General features: G+C 32.9%; 1 protein-coding gene across 1 annotated transcript in view; it reads left to right on the top strand.

Moving 5' to 3' along the window:
- LOC149476557 (irregular chiasm C-roughest protein-like) overlaps positions 1-21,401 on the top strand; it is an 87,713-nt gene that overhangs the window by 20,578 nt on the left and 45,734 nt on the right. The window contains exons 2-4 of the mRNA XM_089711755.1: positions 3,958-4,262; positions 8,494-8,644; positions 10,832-10,912. Coding sequence (XP_089567881.1) covers positions 4,029-4,262; positions 8,494-8,644; positions 10,832-10,912 — 466 coding nt within the window. The 5' untranslated portion in view covers positions 3,958-4,028. The remainder of the gene's footprint in view (positions 1-3,957; positions 4,263-8,493; positions 8,645-10,831; positions 10,913-21,401) is intronic.

Genomic DNA, 21,401 nt, shown 5'->3' with positions numbered 1-21,401 from the left:
GTGACCACATTTGTCGTACTGCTTAGTGCAGGGACGTACTTGATAATTTATTTTTCGTATTAAATATGAATTCAATTAATAATTATAATGGCATTATGTTGATATTTTTGTAGAGTTACAGTTAAAATCGCTTGGTTTTTAAGTTAATTTGGTTAAAATTTAGTTTTATGTATAGCCATCATGCTCTTTAAAAACAATAGATGTACACTATAGGATGAATTAAAATTAGTCTTTCACTGCGTGTTACCAAAAGAACATTATGGTGATATAATGAACTGCTTATAAACATTAACAGGTGGATTTCTCGTTACGCAATTTACTCGACCTTCACAAAATATTATAACAGTACATAATATTATATAAAAAACACTATTAAAAACTTTCAATAAATTTCATACACTCGTGCTTTACAACTGCTGTGGTCTTTGGCGTTAGTTGTATTTCATTTAATTAATTGCTACGATATTTTATTTAACCTTTTTTGTAACCAATTAAATAAATAAAATTTAGAATCCGTCCCTGTCCCAACTCTCTACAGATGCTTGAAAAAAGTCTTGCAGCCACATAAAGATCGCTTCCGTGTAGTAACGAGTGAATTTCTTTACGATCGTATATTTCCCTCCGTAAATGTAAGTTTCAAATGATGTCATTTTTACTGTTGTGACTCAATAGTCCCATTATTTAGGAGAATATATGTTATTGTACGGAAACGGACATGATGAAATGTAGACATTCAGAAATTTTCTATAGGTAGGAAGGTTTTGGTTTAATGTTATTATTCAGTGCCTACAAAACAATACAATTAAAGATAAGGGTCAACTTCCAGATGTGTTTTGAATAATGTATGAAAAGGTACGAGTAAGTTTTAAATCAATTATGAGCAAATATTGCGACTGGCTCTAATTATTATTAGCAGCCTATTAGTTATCCTTTCGGATGGAGAGACGTCTATATGTTTAAGGTAATCTACAAAACAACTCGCCTAATCATTTTAATACAGCTTAACCAAAAAATATTTGTTGTAAAATCTGCTTTTCGCATCTACCTACTTAAATCATTGTTATACTTACGTAAGTTTGCGTCCAGTACTCTTATTATTTCTAAGTTCAATTTAATTCTTTCATCTTACAACCTCGGATTAAAACTTCATAGTCCTCTTGTAAAATTTAATTTTCTTGTTAAATATTAAACTATGAATTTCTCTCACAGTGAATATTACACTCAATGCGCTTCAAGTTTGCAAGAATTTCGCTAAATTGGCAGCCCCTATATTATACACACGGATTTCAGGTTTAGAAAGCATAATAATTTATTTATTTATTTGATAATAATAAAATCGTATGAAAGTATTACCCCAAGTGGTAATTAATATAATTATATTTCATTGTAAACAATTTAATTTTGCACAAATAAATCTTCATACTTTAAAAAGAAGAAAAAGATAACATGTAGATTTACATTCAATCAAAGGAGTGTTATTATTTCATTTATTGAAATGATAATATTATTATGCATGAATTTTTACACCTGTAAATCCTAGATTTATATTATAAAACTAGCAAACCGTTTCGCCACCAGAGACACCTTTTCTTTGCTATAAACCTCACGGAGCCCGAGACCTTTCCAACGAATGCAAAACCGTGGAAATCGGTTCGTGCGATCTGGAGTTAAGCGTCAGGAAGGAAAACCCGACTTATTTTTATATAGTAGATATTTAAGTAGGCAAAAACTATACTTCTTTTGTTTTTTTTTTAATTATACGACTTAACGACTTTTAGTCTCCTTTGTTCGCCAACCGTTCAAACAGTGAGTTGAACGAATTAAGGTCTACAATTTAGTATTTTACATTATCTTTTCGAATGCTAAAGACGGCGATAACTACTAGTTTTACTGTTTTATCTTGAAATCTTAAGGATTTGTTATCCACTTAAATATAACTAGCTCGTTTTACATAATTTTACGGTGATAAGGAATATATACAGGGTGTCACACTATTGGTATACTAAGCGCGAAGGGAATGATAGGTTTGCATACACTGATCATGAAAAAAATACTTAACAACAAAATTACGTCAAAAATTTTTAGCTAAATTTTTCCTGAAAATCCATGTTTTCTTCTCTGGCTTCGCGCAGCCGGCATATAACGCTTCTCTAATGTGAGCATTTTGTCTATGAAAACATAATCTTAAACGATAGCCCACGTGCTGGTGGCAAAGCTGGGCGGGTTGCTTGTAATGGGTATACACATAGAGTTTTAAGATTTCATCTATTTGAAAAAAAAATGCGTCTGGAATTTTTTAAGTATTGTTTACGTACTCAGCGTATGCAAAACTATAACCTATTTTGAGCTTAGTATACCAACAGTGGGACACCCTGTATTTTAGACAAAATTATGTAATGAATTTATGGCGCAATAGGGCAGATATAAGATCACGTAGCATAATATGAACATAGTGTATCAGTGATATTTAATAATTTTGATAAAAACTAAATATTTCAATGGGATATATGTACTAAGAATACTATATAAGTAAATAGGTTGATACGTATTCTGTAAGAAAATTGATGAAACTTTCCGAGAAATTCACTTTGATACGTTGCTAACCCAATCTCCAGTATATCTTATAGGCTTTTGCGTAAGGTTTCAGCCATAGTCTTTCTCTATGATTGAAGTTACTGCAAGCCACAGAAATCGAACAACTCCGTGAAAGATATTCTATACTAAAATCCATTTATTCCGCAGTGGTTCGTCTCTTATACGCATTTTGTTCCTTTCATATCACTTTGATAGATGTGTAGATGTTTTATATGTTTTGTATTGAAGCAAAATTCTAAATTTATGCATGTGGACGTTTGGAAAAAGTAAATTTAGTCATTCAATGAACGCACTCTTCATTCAGTCAAATAGCAGATTGAACCAGATATCTATACTAATATTATAAAGCTGAAGTTTGTTTGTTTGAACGCGCTAATCTTAGGAACTAGGTACTGGTCCGATTTGAAAAATTCTTTCGGTGTTAGATAGCCCATTTATCGACTGAAGGCTGTATTATATCATTACGCTAAGACAAACAGGAGCGGAGCCCCGCGAGAGAAACCGCGAAGCGCAGCTTGTATTTGATACGCGCGGTTACATTCGCGGACTAACCCAACCAATATGAATGCTAATAGCAGGGATTAGACAGACGAACCAATACTTCCAAATCTCGTTTAACATAATAATCGACATTTAACACTAGTTTATAGAATCGCACTAAAACCATAACCAATCTTTTAATCAATAATGAAATCCCGAACTCCAGACCGAATTTATATGCATTGCAATTATACGCAAACGAATCAAATCTAATCGAACTATTATTCAAGTCCGAATTGGTTATATGCCCTCAATGAATCGAGTCTATTCATGACTAATACATACTAATGCGTTTGCGGTATATAATGTTTGGTAAAATCTTGCGACATGAGATTCGAATTAGAACTTTATGAATAAATAATGAAGGTTTCAATTAGCTTGTCGTGTAACGTATTTAATTAAATATGTAAGAGCGAAAAATGGTTTGCAATTAAATACCACACTTTTACTAGGGTAAAATTGTAATGTTGTGTTTTGAGATTATTATAAAGCATTACATTATTATTATAAAGCAAAACAATATTTTAGACGAAATATTATAGGCGTCTTATACAATTTTTTTAAGAGAAACTTCTTTAGGCCCGTTGAGAGTAAAATTTCAAGGTCGCGTCATGGCAATCTCACGTCATGGAGTAAGGCGACGATTTTGGTATCTTTGTATCTTGCCAAAGAAGTTTCACTTCTGACACGCTCTTTTTTTAGTCTAGGGAGTTTATAGGTTTTCATATTCCAGATTGATATTAAATTGTATTGTGTATTTAGGTAAAAGCTTGCTGTTCGTTTCCAGGAATTGTATTAATTTATTTTTCCTTTTTGTTTCAGATAACGTTATTCAAAGAGTGAAAAGTTTAACATAAACATATGGCTCCACATTTTCAATACATAAAAACAAAATGGAAGATAATATAAAGCATAGTGTAATGAAGGAACCACATAACCATAATACAGAGAAATTCATGTACAATACGAGGACAAAGGTTACGAGTAGATGTGCGAATACATTGTTCATTTTGTTAAGGACAGTTATAAGTTCGATAGTAGTGAGCAAGCAATGGATGGTGTGTTTATTTTTAATTACATATGTGAGTGCTAAGGAACAGAAGTTTGCTTTGGAGCCGCAGGATCAGGTATGGCAATTTTATATTTATACTAGTCACTTACCCTGACTTTGCCTGTTTTGAACTGAGTTTCTGTTAACTAGGTTTGAAGTAACATACTTTCATATTAATTCATCAAATTTATACTAATATTATAACGCTGAAGAGTTTTTGAAGTGAAAACTTATTTAGCGGCGTTGGGTATAAAATCTTAAACTCGCGTCAGGACACGTGGCCTGATCGAAAAAGCGTAAGACGGATTTTTTTTTTTTAGCCCTTATATTCCATGCGTAAGACGGATACCATTCCAAAATATCAAACATGCTGAACGTTAATAATCAAGTTTTCACTTCTGCCGGCACTCCCGGAGTGCAAATCGTCTTTTTTTTATTATGTTTGTTTGCTTGAACACGCTAATCTTAGGAACCACCACTTCCATTTATCGAGGAAGGCTATAAGGCAATTATATCATTACACTAAGACCAATAGGAGCGGAGCAATGCGGGTAAAAACGCGTGGCACAGCTAGCTTGTGATATTAATGTTATGTTAAAATAGTATGTAGGTATTAATAATAAACTAAGTTACAACACTAATAATTACTTAAATTTTCAACGACGTCGAGTTCCAAACTAAATCTGAGCTTAGGTTGCTAAACTAAACTTCTGACAAAGTTTCTATAGCTCTACGAAGGTTTTTTTTATTCAATCCATATTTACATCGAATTATTACTTAACAAGCTTACCACTTTGTCTAAAACCTAATAAATTATATACTAAAACCTTCCTCTTCAATCACACTATCTATTAAAAAAACCGCATCAAAATCCGTTGCGTAGTTTTAAAGATTTAAGCATACAAAGGGACAGAGAAAGCGACTTTGTTTTATACTATGTAGTGATTACAATGTCTCAGTTTCATAGAAAATTATAAAATTTTCCATCCTAGACTGATTCATTTTCTACGGCTGCTACGCTACGCAAGACTTTACATACTTACCTACCGTATTCATTTTCTTCAAATTTTCTTATTGGAAGATATATTCCCTATTATTTGCCTATTCTTGGGTGTCAATTCTTCTAGTAACAATAATTCATTTATGATTCATTCTTTCACCATTTCGGTCGTTAAAAGCGAAAAGACGAAAGACATGTATCATTTATAAATTTTACGTCAATATACATAATTAATAAATGTAGTGTAAACAAAAAGAAAAAATCTTTCCCGTCTCTAAACAGTCTCTTTTTACAAAACATCTCTTCCAAATAAGAACATTATACATTCATTTAGGTAAATTTCCAATGGAAATATCCATGGCTGATTCAATAGAAGCCAGCTTAACGATCTCTATATTAAGACGTCAATGTAATGAATACAAATTAATGTAAACGAAAGTCCCTATTTGATTACCCATCGTCATTTCACCAATAAATTTCCCTGAAATTCCCTCAGAGTACAATTATTCTGGACCGCTATTTGAGACGACCAATTATTTTATTTGCAGGTAAACGCTTTTGTTAGAGTTTACGGGTATTTTTTGTGAAATTGATGCTTTTCATGGATTCTTGTTGTGATCCATCACAAGGTTATTTTTTGTGTTGTGAAAATATATGTTGATAATTTTGTATTTATAAACCAATTAGTTTAAATAACTCGTTTAAATAATCTAAGCAGGTTGATGTAATTAAAGAAATACATTTTTTCCAATAATTATCCCTCTATCTGTGCTATAAGATGTTGCTTCGTACCGAATTTCAGAGAACCATCAAATCAAAATATTTTATCCTTGTTTCCTCTGTTAACTACCACAATCGAGAGTTTCGTACATGAAATTATTGGGCATCTCATCAAAATAAAGCTACTCACGAAAAATTAGCTTGATAGTAATCACTTGCAAAAATGGGCGATGGATCCCGGACTATGATTCAAGAGGAAGGTTTTAGTATATAATTTATTAGATTTTAGACAAAGCGGGCGAAGCCGCGGGCGGTAAGCTAGTATTTTGATAAAATGACAATACGAACAGGACAATTTAAATATCCATTAATAGACCGGGAGATACTGACACAAAATTTCGAGTCATTTGTATCAGGATGGCGGTTCTACAGGGTTCTTAGTACGCAATGACAAAAAGAAAAACGATGGTGTGAACGCTGGTACCAGCGGCTTAGTCGCGTGGGCGTTAGTCGAACTCGCCGGAAAAATAGCGAAAGTCAAACGATTTGTAACACAAAAATTTTAGAATTTACCGATAGCCCATAAAAAAGAAGTAGGCGGTAGTGTCATGCCATACTTTTCCGGTGTGACTTACAGCCCGCCATACCGACGCGAATATGTTGATATAAATAAAACAATTATTCAACCATTTGTATCAGGCTAACTTTTGCACAGGTAACCATCGTCGTGCAGCCATTTACGAAAATCGCCATGCCATACTTTTCGGACGATTCCAAATGGTCGCCATACCGCCGCAAATCTGCAAAAAAATTTTATTTCGCCACACTTTTTGTACCAGTATTGCATTTGGATTTTTGGAGAGTATTTGATAAAATGTGACCATTATTATATTTGCCATACTTCTAGTAGGGGGAAAAAGTGCTGTCATACTTGAAAAATTAATTTAGTATTAATTTAAATATAAGTGAAGATTTCCAACACCTAGATCTTTGAAATTTTGTATTTATATTCGTTGATCCTCAAACTTACAGGAAAAATAAGAGCCATACTGTTACAAATCGTTTGACTTTCGCTATTTTCCGACGAGTTCGACTAACGCCCACGCGACTAAGCCACCGGTACCAGCGTTCACACCATCATTTTTCTTTTTGTCATTGCGTACTAAGAACCCTGTAGAACCACCATCCTGTTACAAATGACTCGAAATTTTGTGTCAGTATCTCCCGGTCTATAACTTCATTTGTATGTATGAGATAATATGAGTAATAGAATAAAGAAAATAGCTCAATAACAAATGAAATATTCACATTTTTTCATTTCATTCTGTAAATCATCAATATTGATCATTGATATTATCATACATTGATTGCTTTTATCAATATAAATATATCATTCGTAATAACGATTCAATACAAAATAGGAATATTGTAATACTAGCTGTGTTGCGCGGTTTCACCCGCGGGAAAAAATATTATTTAGTTCATGTAAGGTTCATGTGGTATTCTGATGATAACCTGTATGTACGACAAACAAAGTCGCTGTCTGTCCGTTACCTTGTAAATCTTTAAAAGTATGCGACGGATTTTGTAGCGGTTTTTTAATGGATGGAGTGTTTCTTGAGAAAGGTTTTCGTATAATATTTTAAGTTTTCTACGAAGCGGGCGAAGCCGCGCGCGAAATGTAACCTGTATTACTGTAAAGTCTAATCCACCCATCCAGTACTTTTTTCGTGAAAGAGTAACAACCACATGCATCCATAAAACGTCTCACAAGCTTTCGCATTTATAATATTATTACTCTGATCGCTGCGGGGTAAGGAATTTTTAATATCCGCTATTTAGGTACATATATGTAATATGCATCAAAGTATTGAAGTTACGTGAAAATCCTGCCAAGTATTATTTCGAAAGTTTGATTTATGTAACGAAATTTGCCAAATTTCCTAAATTAATATTCGCAGGTCCGAAACTTTGATTTTTGGGACGTCCTGCGGGACCCGTGATTTATTTATTAGCCCTTGGACCTTTAGAATCTAGTTAACTAATTGCGAATTTGTAGATTTATCCTCGTGAGTAAAGTTTTGTAGGTAATGGTAATCCCGGGGTATGTTACTGAGGTGAAAAATTATTTATATTTTATTTCATACTGTACTTAATTATTAATTTAGTAAGGCACTTAATTGTATACTACCAAGCACAATACATGTACAAGTGATTGAAAGTGATGACGATAGATTGCCATGGATCATAGATATCTTTGATAGTACCTACCTACCTGTATAACCTGTAATGTTATTGAATCTACCAAATCTACAAAATGTATGGCTATAATTATTCTTATCGATGATAATATAATAAAGCGAATAGTTGGTATTTATTAACTTATTACTGAATAGTGATTATGTTGCTTTTTATCCTTTCTGTTTTTCTAATCAACCATTAAAGGAATGAAAAAGCGAAAACCATTAAAGGAGTGAAAAGTTACATGAAAATCCTGCCAAGTATTATTCGAAAGTTTGATTTATGTAACGGAATTTGCTAAATTTTCTAAATTACTTTACAGACAACCAATTTTTTTTTAACACAGAGTGCAGTAGTCGGGTCGCGCGTGATCCTGCCATGCCGCGTCGTCAACAAAGTCGGTCAGCTACAATGGACGAAAGATGATTTCGGGCTCGGTACACATAGACACCTATCTGGATATGAGCGGTATAAAATGGTCGGGAGTGATGAAGAAGGTAAGAAATTGCCTATTACTTACTTAATATTATAACTTGCTCAAAGAAAATTGCTATGTGTATGTTCTAATACGACAAAAGGAAGCATATTGTCTGCAAAAACTTTCTCCAATAATAAAAATCGTATCATAAAATTATTTCATTGCAACATGAAAGAAAGACACATATAAACAAATACGCTTTGGAAATTGTTATATTTTAACTTTGAAATTTAGTTTTGATATAGTTATAGTATTCGTGTAGTATTCATGTAGTTGAAATAAAAACATCAAATACTTTTGATAATGTGGAGTTTTATTTCTTAACGACTTATACAATATGACATGGCAGTAAATAAAAATATTATCATGTAAAAAGCTATATTGTTAGTCAATATCCTATTTTAAGTCAGAACGAGCATAATTTTTCTACTTATTTTATTTTTAATATCCATATGGCAACCCTAGCATCCTCGTAAGTTAAATATTTGTACACGTTTCGAATACGTAGATCAAATTACGAAATGGGTCAATACTGCCAGCGGTTAAAATCATTTTAGGATGCAGCTGCTTTTAATTAATTATTAGGAACCAATGCTTATTTTCCTAATAGAAATACAAACCATGAATAAGTAGTTTTTTTTTCATTTTAAAGTGATTATGTAACACACTATTGTGTTGTTTTACTACTTGTATATTTAATCATCGCAATTTTTATAACATCTCTGTCTGTGCCCATGTTCGATATAAAATGTTCAAAATCACCTAGTTAACTAATAGAATATATGTATTTACCTATAGCTTTCCGCCCGCGGCTTTGCCCGCTTTGTCTAAAACCTGATAAATAATATACTAAAACCTTCCTCTTGAATCACTCTATCTATTAAAAAACCGGCCAAGTGCGAGTCGGGCTCGCGCACAAAGGGTTCCGTAGCAGCAAATATAATAAATTACAGTTAAATCAACCTATCTCAAAAACTATAAGAGATACTTTGATCAAACCAAAAATCGTTGAAAGAGTTAATTAGCATGCATCACCTCTATTTTTTTTAGAATTTTATACCCCGTAGTTATAAAAATAGAGGGGGGGGGACATACTTTTTACGACTTTGAGAGCTGATATCTCAAAAACCGTTCACTTTAAGAAAAATGTTTTTTAGAAAACTTTATATCATTTTAAAAGACCTTTCCATTGATACCCCACACGGGTATGTACATCGAAAAAAAAAATTTCATCCCTCAGTTACATGTATGGGGGGCCCCACCCCCAATTCTTTTTTTTACTATTTAGTGTCATATTTTTGTAGCGGTTCATACAACACATATTCCCATCAAATTTCATCACTGTAGTACTTATAGTTTCCGAGTAAATCGGCTGTGACAGACGGACAGACGGACAGACGGACAGACGGACATGACGAAACTATAAGGGTTCCGTTTTTGCCATTTTGGCTACGGAACCCTAAAAAACCGCATCAATTCCGTTGCGTAGTTCCAAAGATTTAAGCATACATAAGGACATAGGGACAGAGAAAGCGACTTTGTTTTATACTATGTAGTGATATTATTTACATATTACATAATATTAAGATGATACTTATGTACTACGTATGTCGTTGTTTTCATACTACAATGCAGATTTTGTCGAATGTGTTTCATGACGATACGTGCAGTGGAACGTTGTTTAGTTTGTATAAGTAGGAACACAATTACTGGTAGTAATATCACAGAGACTAATATTCTTGAATAGACAAATGTTTGAATATAACTAGAGTACCGCCCTGGCTTTGCACGGGTGCATTTATCCTTGTTATAAATGTCGCTGTCATCTGGTTGAACCTTGCTATTTGGTTGTATCACTAGCGTATTGAAAGACGTCATTTAATTGAATGGCTAAACTCGACAATTAGTTCAATGTAACGTTTAACGTATTGGCTGAACGTCATTTAGCGAAGTCGTTGGTTTGGTTTGGATGGGTTAGTTGTATTATTACTATACCCAGAAAAATCCGTCAGGCTATTTATTATTGTTACAATTCGCTAACTAGTTAGACTTTACTCTTGTTATATCAACATTCGGGCGAGTCATTCAATATAATTGCAGATTCAACCAGATGACGGCGACACATACTATTCAAACCTTTTGAATCACAGAAAACCTGCATCATGTCATACACCATGAGATGATAATAATATGTATATTGTTTCAGGAGATTATTCCTTGGATATTAGAGATGTGCTGTTGGATGATGACGCCATGTACCAGTGTCAAGTGAGCACCGGCCCTAAAGGTAATTTTTTATGTGTACCTATAACCCTTTACAACCGGGAGCAAAAATTTTGTCAAAACAAGTTAAAATCTTATTCTGTCCTTTCCTTATGGTCCTTATAATGTAAGAAAAATATTAAAAAAAATCCTGTTCATGCTGGTCTCCAGCAATCAGACCCTCACGAACGTGAGTCTCAGGAATAATTTGTAAGTCGCATGATCGTGAGTGTTTTTTCTCATCGATATATTAACTTTTATTTATAGATTAATAAAAGAAAATTTCATATTTTAATATATTTATTTTAATAAAAAAACACAAATTCAACATTCTTTTATAATTTTTAATCAGTCTTCAAGACTCAATAACGATAAAATCAAACTTAATGGTAAATATTAACTTTCAAGAGATCAAAGTATGTAATTGTAAATTGTAATGTCATGTACAATAGGATTTATAGCAATAATCAGCCTTAGTAGATACTAATAAAGATAAAGACTACATATTTTTAACATGATAGGACATAAAACAATTTTTGTCACGAGACAAACATAAATAGCCATCACATTTGGCACATTTAATTTTAGAGCGACTTCCACAACCTTCCATTCGACAGCATCTGGGTGCTTTAATGTCATCAAAGACAGGATAGTGTTCATATCCGTCATACCTCTGTTTCTGATGGAGCATTAGCTGGTCTGAATATTTTATAATATCGACGAGGAACTGATGGTAAATCATCCTCATTTTCTTCTCTACGAAGACGATCTGGTATGCAGGATAAGCTATCAGCAACATTCAAACGAAAATCAAGCAGAACCAGTGATTCTTTTCTAGGTAACTTATTGGCTAAACAATCGTTTCGGTAAAGTCTCCAAGAGTTGACCAGCGTAAGATCCAAGAAGTGTATGAGAACTTTCAACGTTGTACCTTCCATAGCGGATTACCTGTATCTTTTGCAGCCGGAGTATCAGAATCAATAACATGGAGTGCATTACGAAGGACAAGGAACCTGTCTTGTGACATAAGACGAGAGCTCTAACTTAGTACCAGCTCTCCAATACATCGGCAGTCAAGGAAAGGAAATGCAGCCCATGATGATATGTGCTGCAAATAATTAAGCGATCTCTGCACTTGTACATTTGAGTTCACGGCCTGTAGTGCGTAGGAAATATACGTTTGTGCAACGCGATACCTCTTCTAGAAACTCAGTGTCAAAATAGTCGTTAAAATAATCAATTGGACGCCTTGCCGGCTTTATTTGCAGAGCAGGATAGTCGTGCGCTTTCTCTGCGAATGTAGTTTGCTTCCATACCTACTCTCTTTCTCGTTGCCCTGGGTGCTGATGCTGAAACTCTTCCTCGAACAGCTTCCAGAACAACTTCTGATAAGCTGGATCTACCATGTGTAGCAGAAGTTGAATTGCCTTGGCGTGATCTTCTGGATGCCCGAACAGTGTTTCTTGGTGTCGGCGGGATTTGTATCTCAATCAACGGAGAAAGTTGTGGCACTACTGGAGTAGATGACGTCGAAGGAGCCATAAAGGAGCTCTCAGGGACAACTTCATCGACCTGCTCCCCTTCAAAATGATTTTCATCATTAGTTTGCCTAAATAAGACATCTTGATCGAATAATTCCAGGTTGTCTTCGTCAAAATCTTCTAGCTCTGAATTATTTCCATCATTTAATAGGTCTGCTATCATGTCATCAGTAAGCTTAAGCCCTAAAATAAAAAATAAAACCATATTTAGGAAGCATAATACTCAAAACCAGCTTAAAAATGCACCACAACAAAACAAATTAACTGTAGGTACGTACTACGACCGGTATCCCACGACCGTGAGTGTTTAAATTTCGAAGAAGATTCTAATAAAACTATCGATGTAAAGTACAAAAAACACTTGTTATACTTTAAAGCAACTCATAAACATACGATACACATAGAAAGTTGTTTAAATATCTGTTTAAATTACGTAAATATTAGGTACTTATGCGAGCGGGAATCGTTGTCGAAGAACGCAGCCATCCTTCCTGCGGCTTCTGGGCTACTGACAAGTTATGATTTGTGTCTACACTAATAAACCAGTTTTTCGCGCGTTCTCAGATAGACTCACTAACGATCGGCACAGGTTGCGTTCGCAAAAGTTGATTTGATTTTGGTCCAGATTTTTTTAAAGTCAAGACTCACGATCTTATCAGACCGGTTGTAAAGGGATATAATTTTGTATGCGAAGGTTTTAGAACGAACGGAATATTTTTTATTTTTAAATATTACCTGAATACTCAGATAATGACTTACTTCTGCACATGGTGTTGTATCTAGTTCAAATGGTCGTTGAAAATATTTAAAAAAATTAAAAATATTATAATATGTTTATTAGCTATGCACCTCGAATTTACTTGCACTTTTACAAGTTCAATGCGCCAAAAAGCCTACTTGTAATACCTAGTCTCCATAATAAATTAAGAACAGTATCTTGTTTATTTATTTAAAATCTTTATTGCATACAAATTTTCATAAAAACAAGATATTTTATATTAAGAGCGGCTTTAATGCTTACAAGCAATTTCTTCCAAGCAACGGGTGTAAGTGAGACGAAGTTGTAAGTATTTAGGTATTCAAACCTACACTAACCCTTTTTTCTACTGTATCAATACAGAATCATATTTAATATTAAAGAACAGTTTCTATAAATCCAATACAATGACTCGCGTCGATACGTTCAGTCATAAATAAGAAAAATTGCCATTTACGACTTACGTGAGAAACTTGGTAACTGGATAATTTTGTATATTGCAATATATGGATGGTATATACTGGTAGCAATGCTTCGTCTTTATTGTTATTATTTACTAGCTGTTCCCCGCGGTTTTACCCGCAGTGCTCCGATCATGTTGGTCTTAGCCTTCCTCGATAAATGGGCTATCTAACACCAAAATAATTTTTCAAATCGAACCAGTAGTTCCTAAGATTAGCTCGTTCAAACAAACAAACAAACTCTTCCGCTTTATAATATAAGTATTCGTATAGATAGTATAGATTATATAGGGAAAAGTTTTTGGTGGCTTTAAACTTTGATGGCTTTTAAATTCAAAAAACTGTTTAAGCAAGACATGTTTTGATTGATTTGAAAATTGAAATGTTAAGGTTGATGTTCCGACCGTCCCTCCATACATTTTTGATTACCTCTAAACACTTAACACAGACACTATTTCTTTAAAACTAATCATTTTATCACTTCTCTATAATGAAATGTGTGCGCGTTCGACCTTTTTAATCAATAATTTACAATATTTACTTAGAAAAACAACAGTAAAATACCGGAAAAATTTGACACTTCTACAATAGTGTGCGTGACTTTTGCCAAGCGAAACACGACATAAAGCACGACATCTAGCGCATAGACTATATACTTATTACAGATCTAGCGCGTCAATGTCTAAACGAAAGGCGATGTTTAGACATTGACGCGCTAGATGTCGTGCATTCGCGTTCGTTATCTTATGCATAATGAGCATAATTCTAATAAATCAAAGTTCTGTGTAAAAATTGAGTAATTTCATTTCCAATCGTTCAAAGAAAATAACAATAAAATAAAATAAAACTAATGACCTTAGAAACTATGTTTTTTTTTATTTATTACTCATTATTGTTCGTCCGTCGTAGGTCTGTAAACTGTATTGTACACTGAAGGTAAATGGTACTGTAGGTACTTTAGTTCGGCGTCGTCGCTCGTCGGCTTGATATAAAATTACATTCTTGATTTCATTGACACGCGCTATGATTTGCGCGCGGAATTTCTTGTGTTGTGAATTTATTTTTGTATGCTATGCATTTTAATTGATTCAAATTGCAATGTTTCTCTAGTATGCATTTGAGACTATATTGTAAATTGTAATAATTGATCGTGGGTATAGTAATTAATTATTCTAATAACGCAATTAGTAATATATGTATTTTCGGTGGGATTCAAAACAAAAAATTGGCCCGTGATTTTTATGAAATTTCACCACATTGCAAATCACATCAATCATAGTTCATACACATGTATGACGAAAGTGATTAGTATTGTGGCTAACATTGACTCATCAGTTCATCACTGAAACCAGTGATAAATCAGTACCTATATCATATTGTGTTTGAATATTTTTAAACAATGATATAAGTATACAATTATTATAAATCGGTAAACTATCAAAGTAATCACAAACTTGCAAACATTGGTAAAATGTCCAGTAGTTTATGAGCCTATTCATTACAATTTACAATCAAACAAACAAACAAAGTTTTCCTCTTTATAATATTAGTGTAGACAAACACTATGAATACGATCACTAATGCAAATTCGGGGATTTTCTAATTATTGCTAAATAATAATTGAATTCGTTTTGAAATACTCTATAATTTTTAGTGTATAAATAGACATTTATAATGTGGTGCTCATTTTTTTTGTACTGCTAACGCTATTGTAGGTACCTATTTTCGTTGTTTTATTTCAAGTGAACACGGCCATACAATTTTGTCACGAGCCGCCTATGATTGTAGGTACTTTTGTTAGGCTCCTTCGTCGTCCGCGTCGGCTCGAAAGTTCTTGATTTCATTGTCACGCGCTATGATTTGCGCGCGGATTTTCTTGTGTTGTGAATTTATTTTTGTATTATTATTATTTTTTATTTATTTTTTTATTTTATTGATTCAAATAAAATATTTCACTAGTATGCATTTGAGACTATATTGTATTATGTAGGTATAATTTATCGTAGGTATAGTTATTCTTATAACGCAGTTATATTTTCGGTGGGACAATTTGACCCGTGATTTTTCTGAAATATCACCACGTTGCAAATCACATCAATCATACACACGTATGACGAAAGTATAGTGGCTATAATTGACTCATCAGTTCATCACTGAAACCAGTGATAAATCAGTACATATATCATATTTTATTGTGTTTGAATATTTTTTAAACAACGATATATACAATATTATTATAAATCGGTAAACTACCAAAGTACTTCCGAATTTTCAGACAGACAAACAAGTAGTTTGAACACGCAGTTTTCTTATACTAGTAGCAAAAATCAAAACCATAATATTATGTTTCCCTACTATATTTTACTAAAAGTCGAGTGCGTCGAAATCGTAAATAATAATATGTTTTTCACCTTCCTGGTTATTTTCCCATAGTAAATAGTGTTTTAGGTTTGTTGTTGTAGGTAGGAATAATAATAATTATTCTTACATGTTGGTTATGAAATGTATATTGAAATAATTTACTTTTACAAATCATTAGTGATATAAGTTTTGAGTGAAAATGCTTGGATCAGCATAATATTATATGGTACTTCAAATACATGTTTTGATAAAAAAAACAATAGTGTAATAAAATAAAACTGCGTTTTATTGTAATCAATGTTGACAATTTTAAATTCCAAAATTATTGATCAATAAAATAGTTTACACCAACAAATATAACTTTTATTTTTATAACAATCGTTCATAATATAAACCGTAGCAGGTGGCGTTTTGAAGTTCTGTCTACTCATACAGAAAAATGGAAAACTTGTTTTTTTTGTAAACAATTTATTACTCATGTTGTTTGGCAACTCGAAGCGTGGTCGTCCGTCGTAGGTACTTTTGTTCGGCGTCGCGTCGTCGTCCGCGTCGGCTTGATATAAAACATTCTTGATTTCATTGACACGCGCTATGATTTGCGCGCGGAATTTCTTGTGTTGTGAATTTATTTTTGTATGCTATGCATTTTAATTGAATCAAATTGCAATATTTCTCTAGTATGCATTTGAGACTATATTGTAATAATTGATCGTGGGTAGGTATAGTAATTAATTATTCTAATAACGCAATTATATTTTCGGTGGGATTCAAAACAAAAAATTGGCCCGTGATTTTTATGAAATTTCACCACATTGCAAATTATATATTATACAATTACAATTACAATTATTATAAATCGGTAAACTATCAAAGTAATTACAAACTTGCAAAATATGCTTTTCCGAATTTTCAGACAGACACACAATTTTATTAGTTTGTTTTAGCAAAGTAGGTACCTATACCTATACGCTTACGTCGCGCGTCGCGTCGTCGAAAACGGTGCGCCCAGAAACAAACATACCTAATTCAGTTACAATCCTTTTTTTGTTCCGTAATTTATTGTATTTATTCTAATACGATTTTTTTTATTCGTCGGCCAGTTCTACTAGGTATAAAAAGATAAAATTGAAATATAATTATTGTAGCGACAGCCATATTATGTTACTATGTTTTCGTAAATATGTTTTTCACCTTCCTGGTTATTTTCACATAATCTTATCTTATATATAAAAATGAATCGCAAAATGTGTTGGTAAGCGCATAACTCGAGAACGGCTGAACCGATTTCGATCATTCTTTTTTTATTATATTCCTTGAAGTACGAGGATGGTTTTTATGTAGAGAAAACGTAAATATTATGTACCACGGGCGAAGCCGGGGCGGACCGCTAGTCTTCTTATATATAAAAATGAATCGCAAAATGTGTTGGTAAGCGCATAACTCGAGAACGGCTGAACCGATTTCGATCATTCTTTTTTTATTATATTCCTTGAAGTACGAGGATGGTTTTTATGTAGAGAAAACGTAAATATTATGTACCACGGGCGAAGCCGGGGCGGACCGCTAGTATATATATATATATAAATGAATCGCAAAATGTGTTGGTAAGCGCATAACTCGAGAACGGCTGAACCGATTTCGATAATTCTTTTTTTATTATATTCCTTGAAGTACGAGGATGGTTCTTATGTAGAGAAAACGTAAACATGTACCACGGGCGAAGCCGGGGCGGACCGCTAGTCTTCTTATATATAAAAATGAATCGCAAAATGTGTTGGTAAGCGCATAACTCGAGAACGGCTGAACCGATTTCGATAATTCTTTTTTTATTATATCCCTTGAAGTACGAGGATGGTTCTTATAGCTAGAGAGCTAGTTAGTTTAGTTTTAGTGCAGTGGCAGTGTAAATGTTGTTGTTGAGGTTATGTAAATTTAACACTTTAGTTAACTACCAAGATATAAAGAAATGAGGATAGGACACAATAACTATTGGTTGAGGTATTTATAAACTCATAATATACTTTTAAAAAAATCACGTTTTAATAAATTTCTAGAATTAAATTAGAACAGCTGATTCAAAATAGCCTAAAAAATCTTAATAATAATAATTACGCTTCACAGCAAGAAGAAATGTACCATATGTACCCGCACAAAGTCGATATTGTGTTGCCTACCGTTCGACTCAATGGCTAGGGTTGTAACTACCTTTAATAATTATTACCAAACTAATAAACCGAGTGATGCGAAATAACCATAATTCTTTTAGAGTTTGATAAAATGATCAGGCAGGTATTTTCTTTAATCCTCTGAATTCTCGGTTACTAAATTGTATCGTTGAAATTATTCTTAATCGCGTAAATTTAATAAATAATCATATGGAAAACACTTTTCATTTGTTTTTTTACTTTCACGCCCAACTACTATACAATAATTACGTTGTTTCGGTATTTTGACGAGAAAACGCAGGAAACATCCGTTGTATCATTTTAGATAGATTGTATATTTTGTATCTGTAGAATTGAAATCAAAGCTATGTATATGTTGTCTCCATTCTTTTCTTATCGGATTGTTGATCCCAATGCGAATGCGTCACTTAAATTTTATAAAAGACAATTAAGAACATCAAAAATAAAGTGATACGTAAATATTTCACAGTGCAATATATTATATAATTAATAATAATTATATATTTATGAAAAAATAATTACATCAGATTTAATAATAGCAATTGTTTTGAATGTACATAATATGAATAAATGATTACATCATAATAGTAATAATTACAATTGTTTTATTTCCCATTTGTTGCAACCCTAGCATATCTTCATGTAGCAGCAGAAGTACCTACACTGGCGGCGCGGCGGCATCGTGCGACATCAAAGGCATTGCCTTACTAGGTAAGTTTATAATGACTCATTTCTTTTATTATATAATTTACGTTTTACTTTTACAGAATCCGATTCAATGGATTATGAAGACGAGTCACACAACGCCATACGATAGTGATGATGAATGAACATTTCAATAAATGCATGCGTGTTTTTTTATGTTGTTTTGTAATTGTTAATTGTTTCTTAAATAAAGAAATAAACTAAATATTTAAATGATGATTTGTTATTTGCAACACAACTTTATATTTGAGATTCTTTACAAATGTATATTTAGTTTTGTATCATCAAATTTATAAATTTTATTCCATAGTTTTCAAAATTAAATGTAAATGACCATAAAAACATTAATAAAGTAAATCATTGATGTAAGGTCAGGGAACGTAATACATATATACATCTGACCATGTAGAAGCTAAGTCTTGTTGACTGCTGAAGTCTGTAAAGTTTTGTTGTCTGCTGAAGTCTGTACGCAATGAAAATGTCTGCCGTTTCGAAAATAAGTTTTTAAGACCCTAATAAATAAAATATATGTATATATAATGGCAGATCTGGTCAAATACTTTCAAAATTGTATTTTTTTCAGCACTTTCATAAGTGTCTGCCAGAATGTTATCCGCGTGATAATGGTCTGCCATTGTTATTTTCCGATAGTAATAATAATCTATTTTCAAATATCAAAATGGCAGACGTGGTCAAATGGTTTCAAAGTTCGCCAAAAATTTCCACCTGTCTTACCACGCACGCGCGCGCCCCGTCCACCACTCTGGGCTTAGTGACTCCTCATCTCATGTATAGTAGGTATAGGGGAATCAACACACAAAAATCCAGGTCTGGTCAAATACATACAGGTAGCTTTGCGCTAGCTCTCTAGCTATTACTTCTTATGGAGAGAAAACGTAAACATGTACCACGGGCGAAGCCGGGGCGGACCGCTAGTAAATAATAAAATAATAAATAGTGTATTAGATTTGTTATTGTATCTTGTATACCTACGAATAATTATTCTTACGTCTTGTTGGGAAATGTTCAAATACCTACCTATTGAAATAATTTACTGTTACAAATCATTAGTGTTATTAGTTCTGAGTGAATAGGCATGGATCAGAAATTCAGAATATAATATGCTACTAACTACTCAAATACATACATGTTTACACAACAAACACCACTGACCTCTATAACTATAAGTTATAGAGGTCAGTGACCGTCAGTGACAAACACTATGGATACCTACGCTCGCGAATGCAAATTCGGTGATTTACTAATTATTGATACCTAGTCATTGAATTCGTTTTGAAATAGCCTGTACTTTGTAATTTTTAGTGTTATAGACATTTATAAAATGTGGTGCTCATTTTTTTGTAATAAATCATCCCGAACGCTATTGTATTTTCGTTGTTTTATTTCAAGTGAACACCTAGGTATACAATTTTGTCACGAGCCGCCTCTGGCCTCTGGGTGAAATAAACAAGTCAAATGATTTTTGTTCTAATTGTATTTTGGTAGTAGTTTGTTTAGAATTTACATTACCATTGTTTAATTTTTATTTTGTATTTGCAGTAAAATAAAAAGATGAAAAACTTCATTAGGTATATTGTACGACACCTCACTCTGAATCGCGCTAGCGAAATTTTTTCGTTACAGAGCACATATACAACTTTCGGACAATCTTCATTGAGGCCGGCCGGCAAATCGAGTATGTCGAGAAACTTCACTTATTCGATGGAGGTATTCTACCTTCCTTCCTCCACAGTTGTGGGACCCCGACGTGCATTGAACACGCAGCTTTCTGATACTAGTAGCTAAAATCAAAACCACAGATATGTCTGTGATCAAAACCATAATAATATTTTTACCTATTATTTTACTAAAAGTCGAGTGCATCGAAATCGTAAATATGTTTTTCACCTTCCTGGTTTTTTTTCCATAGTAAATAGTGTTTTTGATTTGTTGTTGTATGAATAATTATTCTTACTTGTTGGTTATGAAATGTATTTTGAAATAATTTACTTTTACAAATCATTACTGATATTAGTTTTGAGTGAAAATGCTTGGATCAGCATAATATCATATTTGCTACTTCAAATACATGTTTTGATTAAAAAAAAACAATAGTGTAATGTAGGTAATAAAATAAAACTGCGTTTTATTGTAGGTAATCAATTTTGACATTATTTATTTCCCAAAATTACAATAAAATAGTTTACGCCAACAAATATAACTTTTATTTTTATAACAATCCTACTTCCTACTAATGCGAAAGTTCATACATGTTTCAAAAGAAAAACTTTTACTTTTACTATTATTTCAATTTATCCGGTTTAATTAAGACTTAATATTGATACATATGATCATTATAAATACAAATAGGAATTAACAATATAACGAATACGTGGCACAACTAAAATTTTACCGATACCACCCGTGGTCATTCTCCTTTGTGGGTCATTTGTAACAGGATGGCGGTTCTACAGCGAAAAAAGAAAAATGATGGTCAGAACGC

The sequence above is a fragment of the Colias philodice genome, chromosome 27 (genome assembly GCF_061535455.1).
Source record: "Colias philodice isolate Cphi_HAF_F1 chromosome 27, ilColPhil1 Martin Lab GWU primary, whole genome shotgun sequence".
In the NCBI taxonomy this organism is placed as follows: Eukaryota; Metazoa; Arthropoda; class Insecta; order Lepidoptera; family Pieridae; genus Colias; species Colias philodice.
The sequence above is the reverse complement of the archived record's forward strand: the minus strand, read 5'-3'. Positions and strand labels throughout refer to the sequence as shown.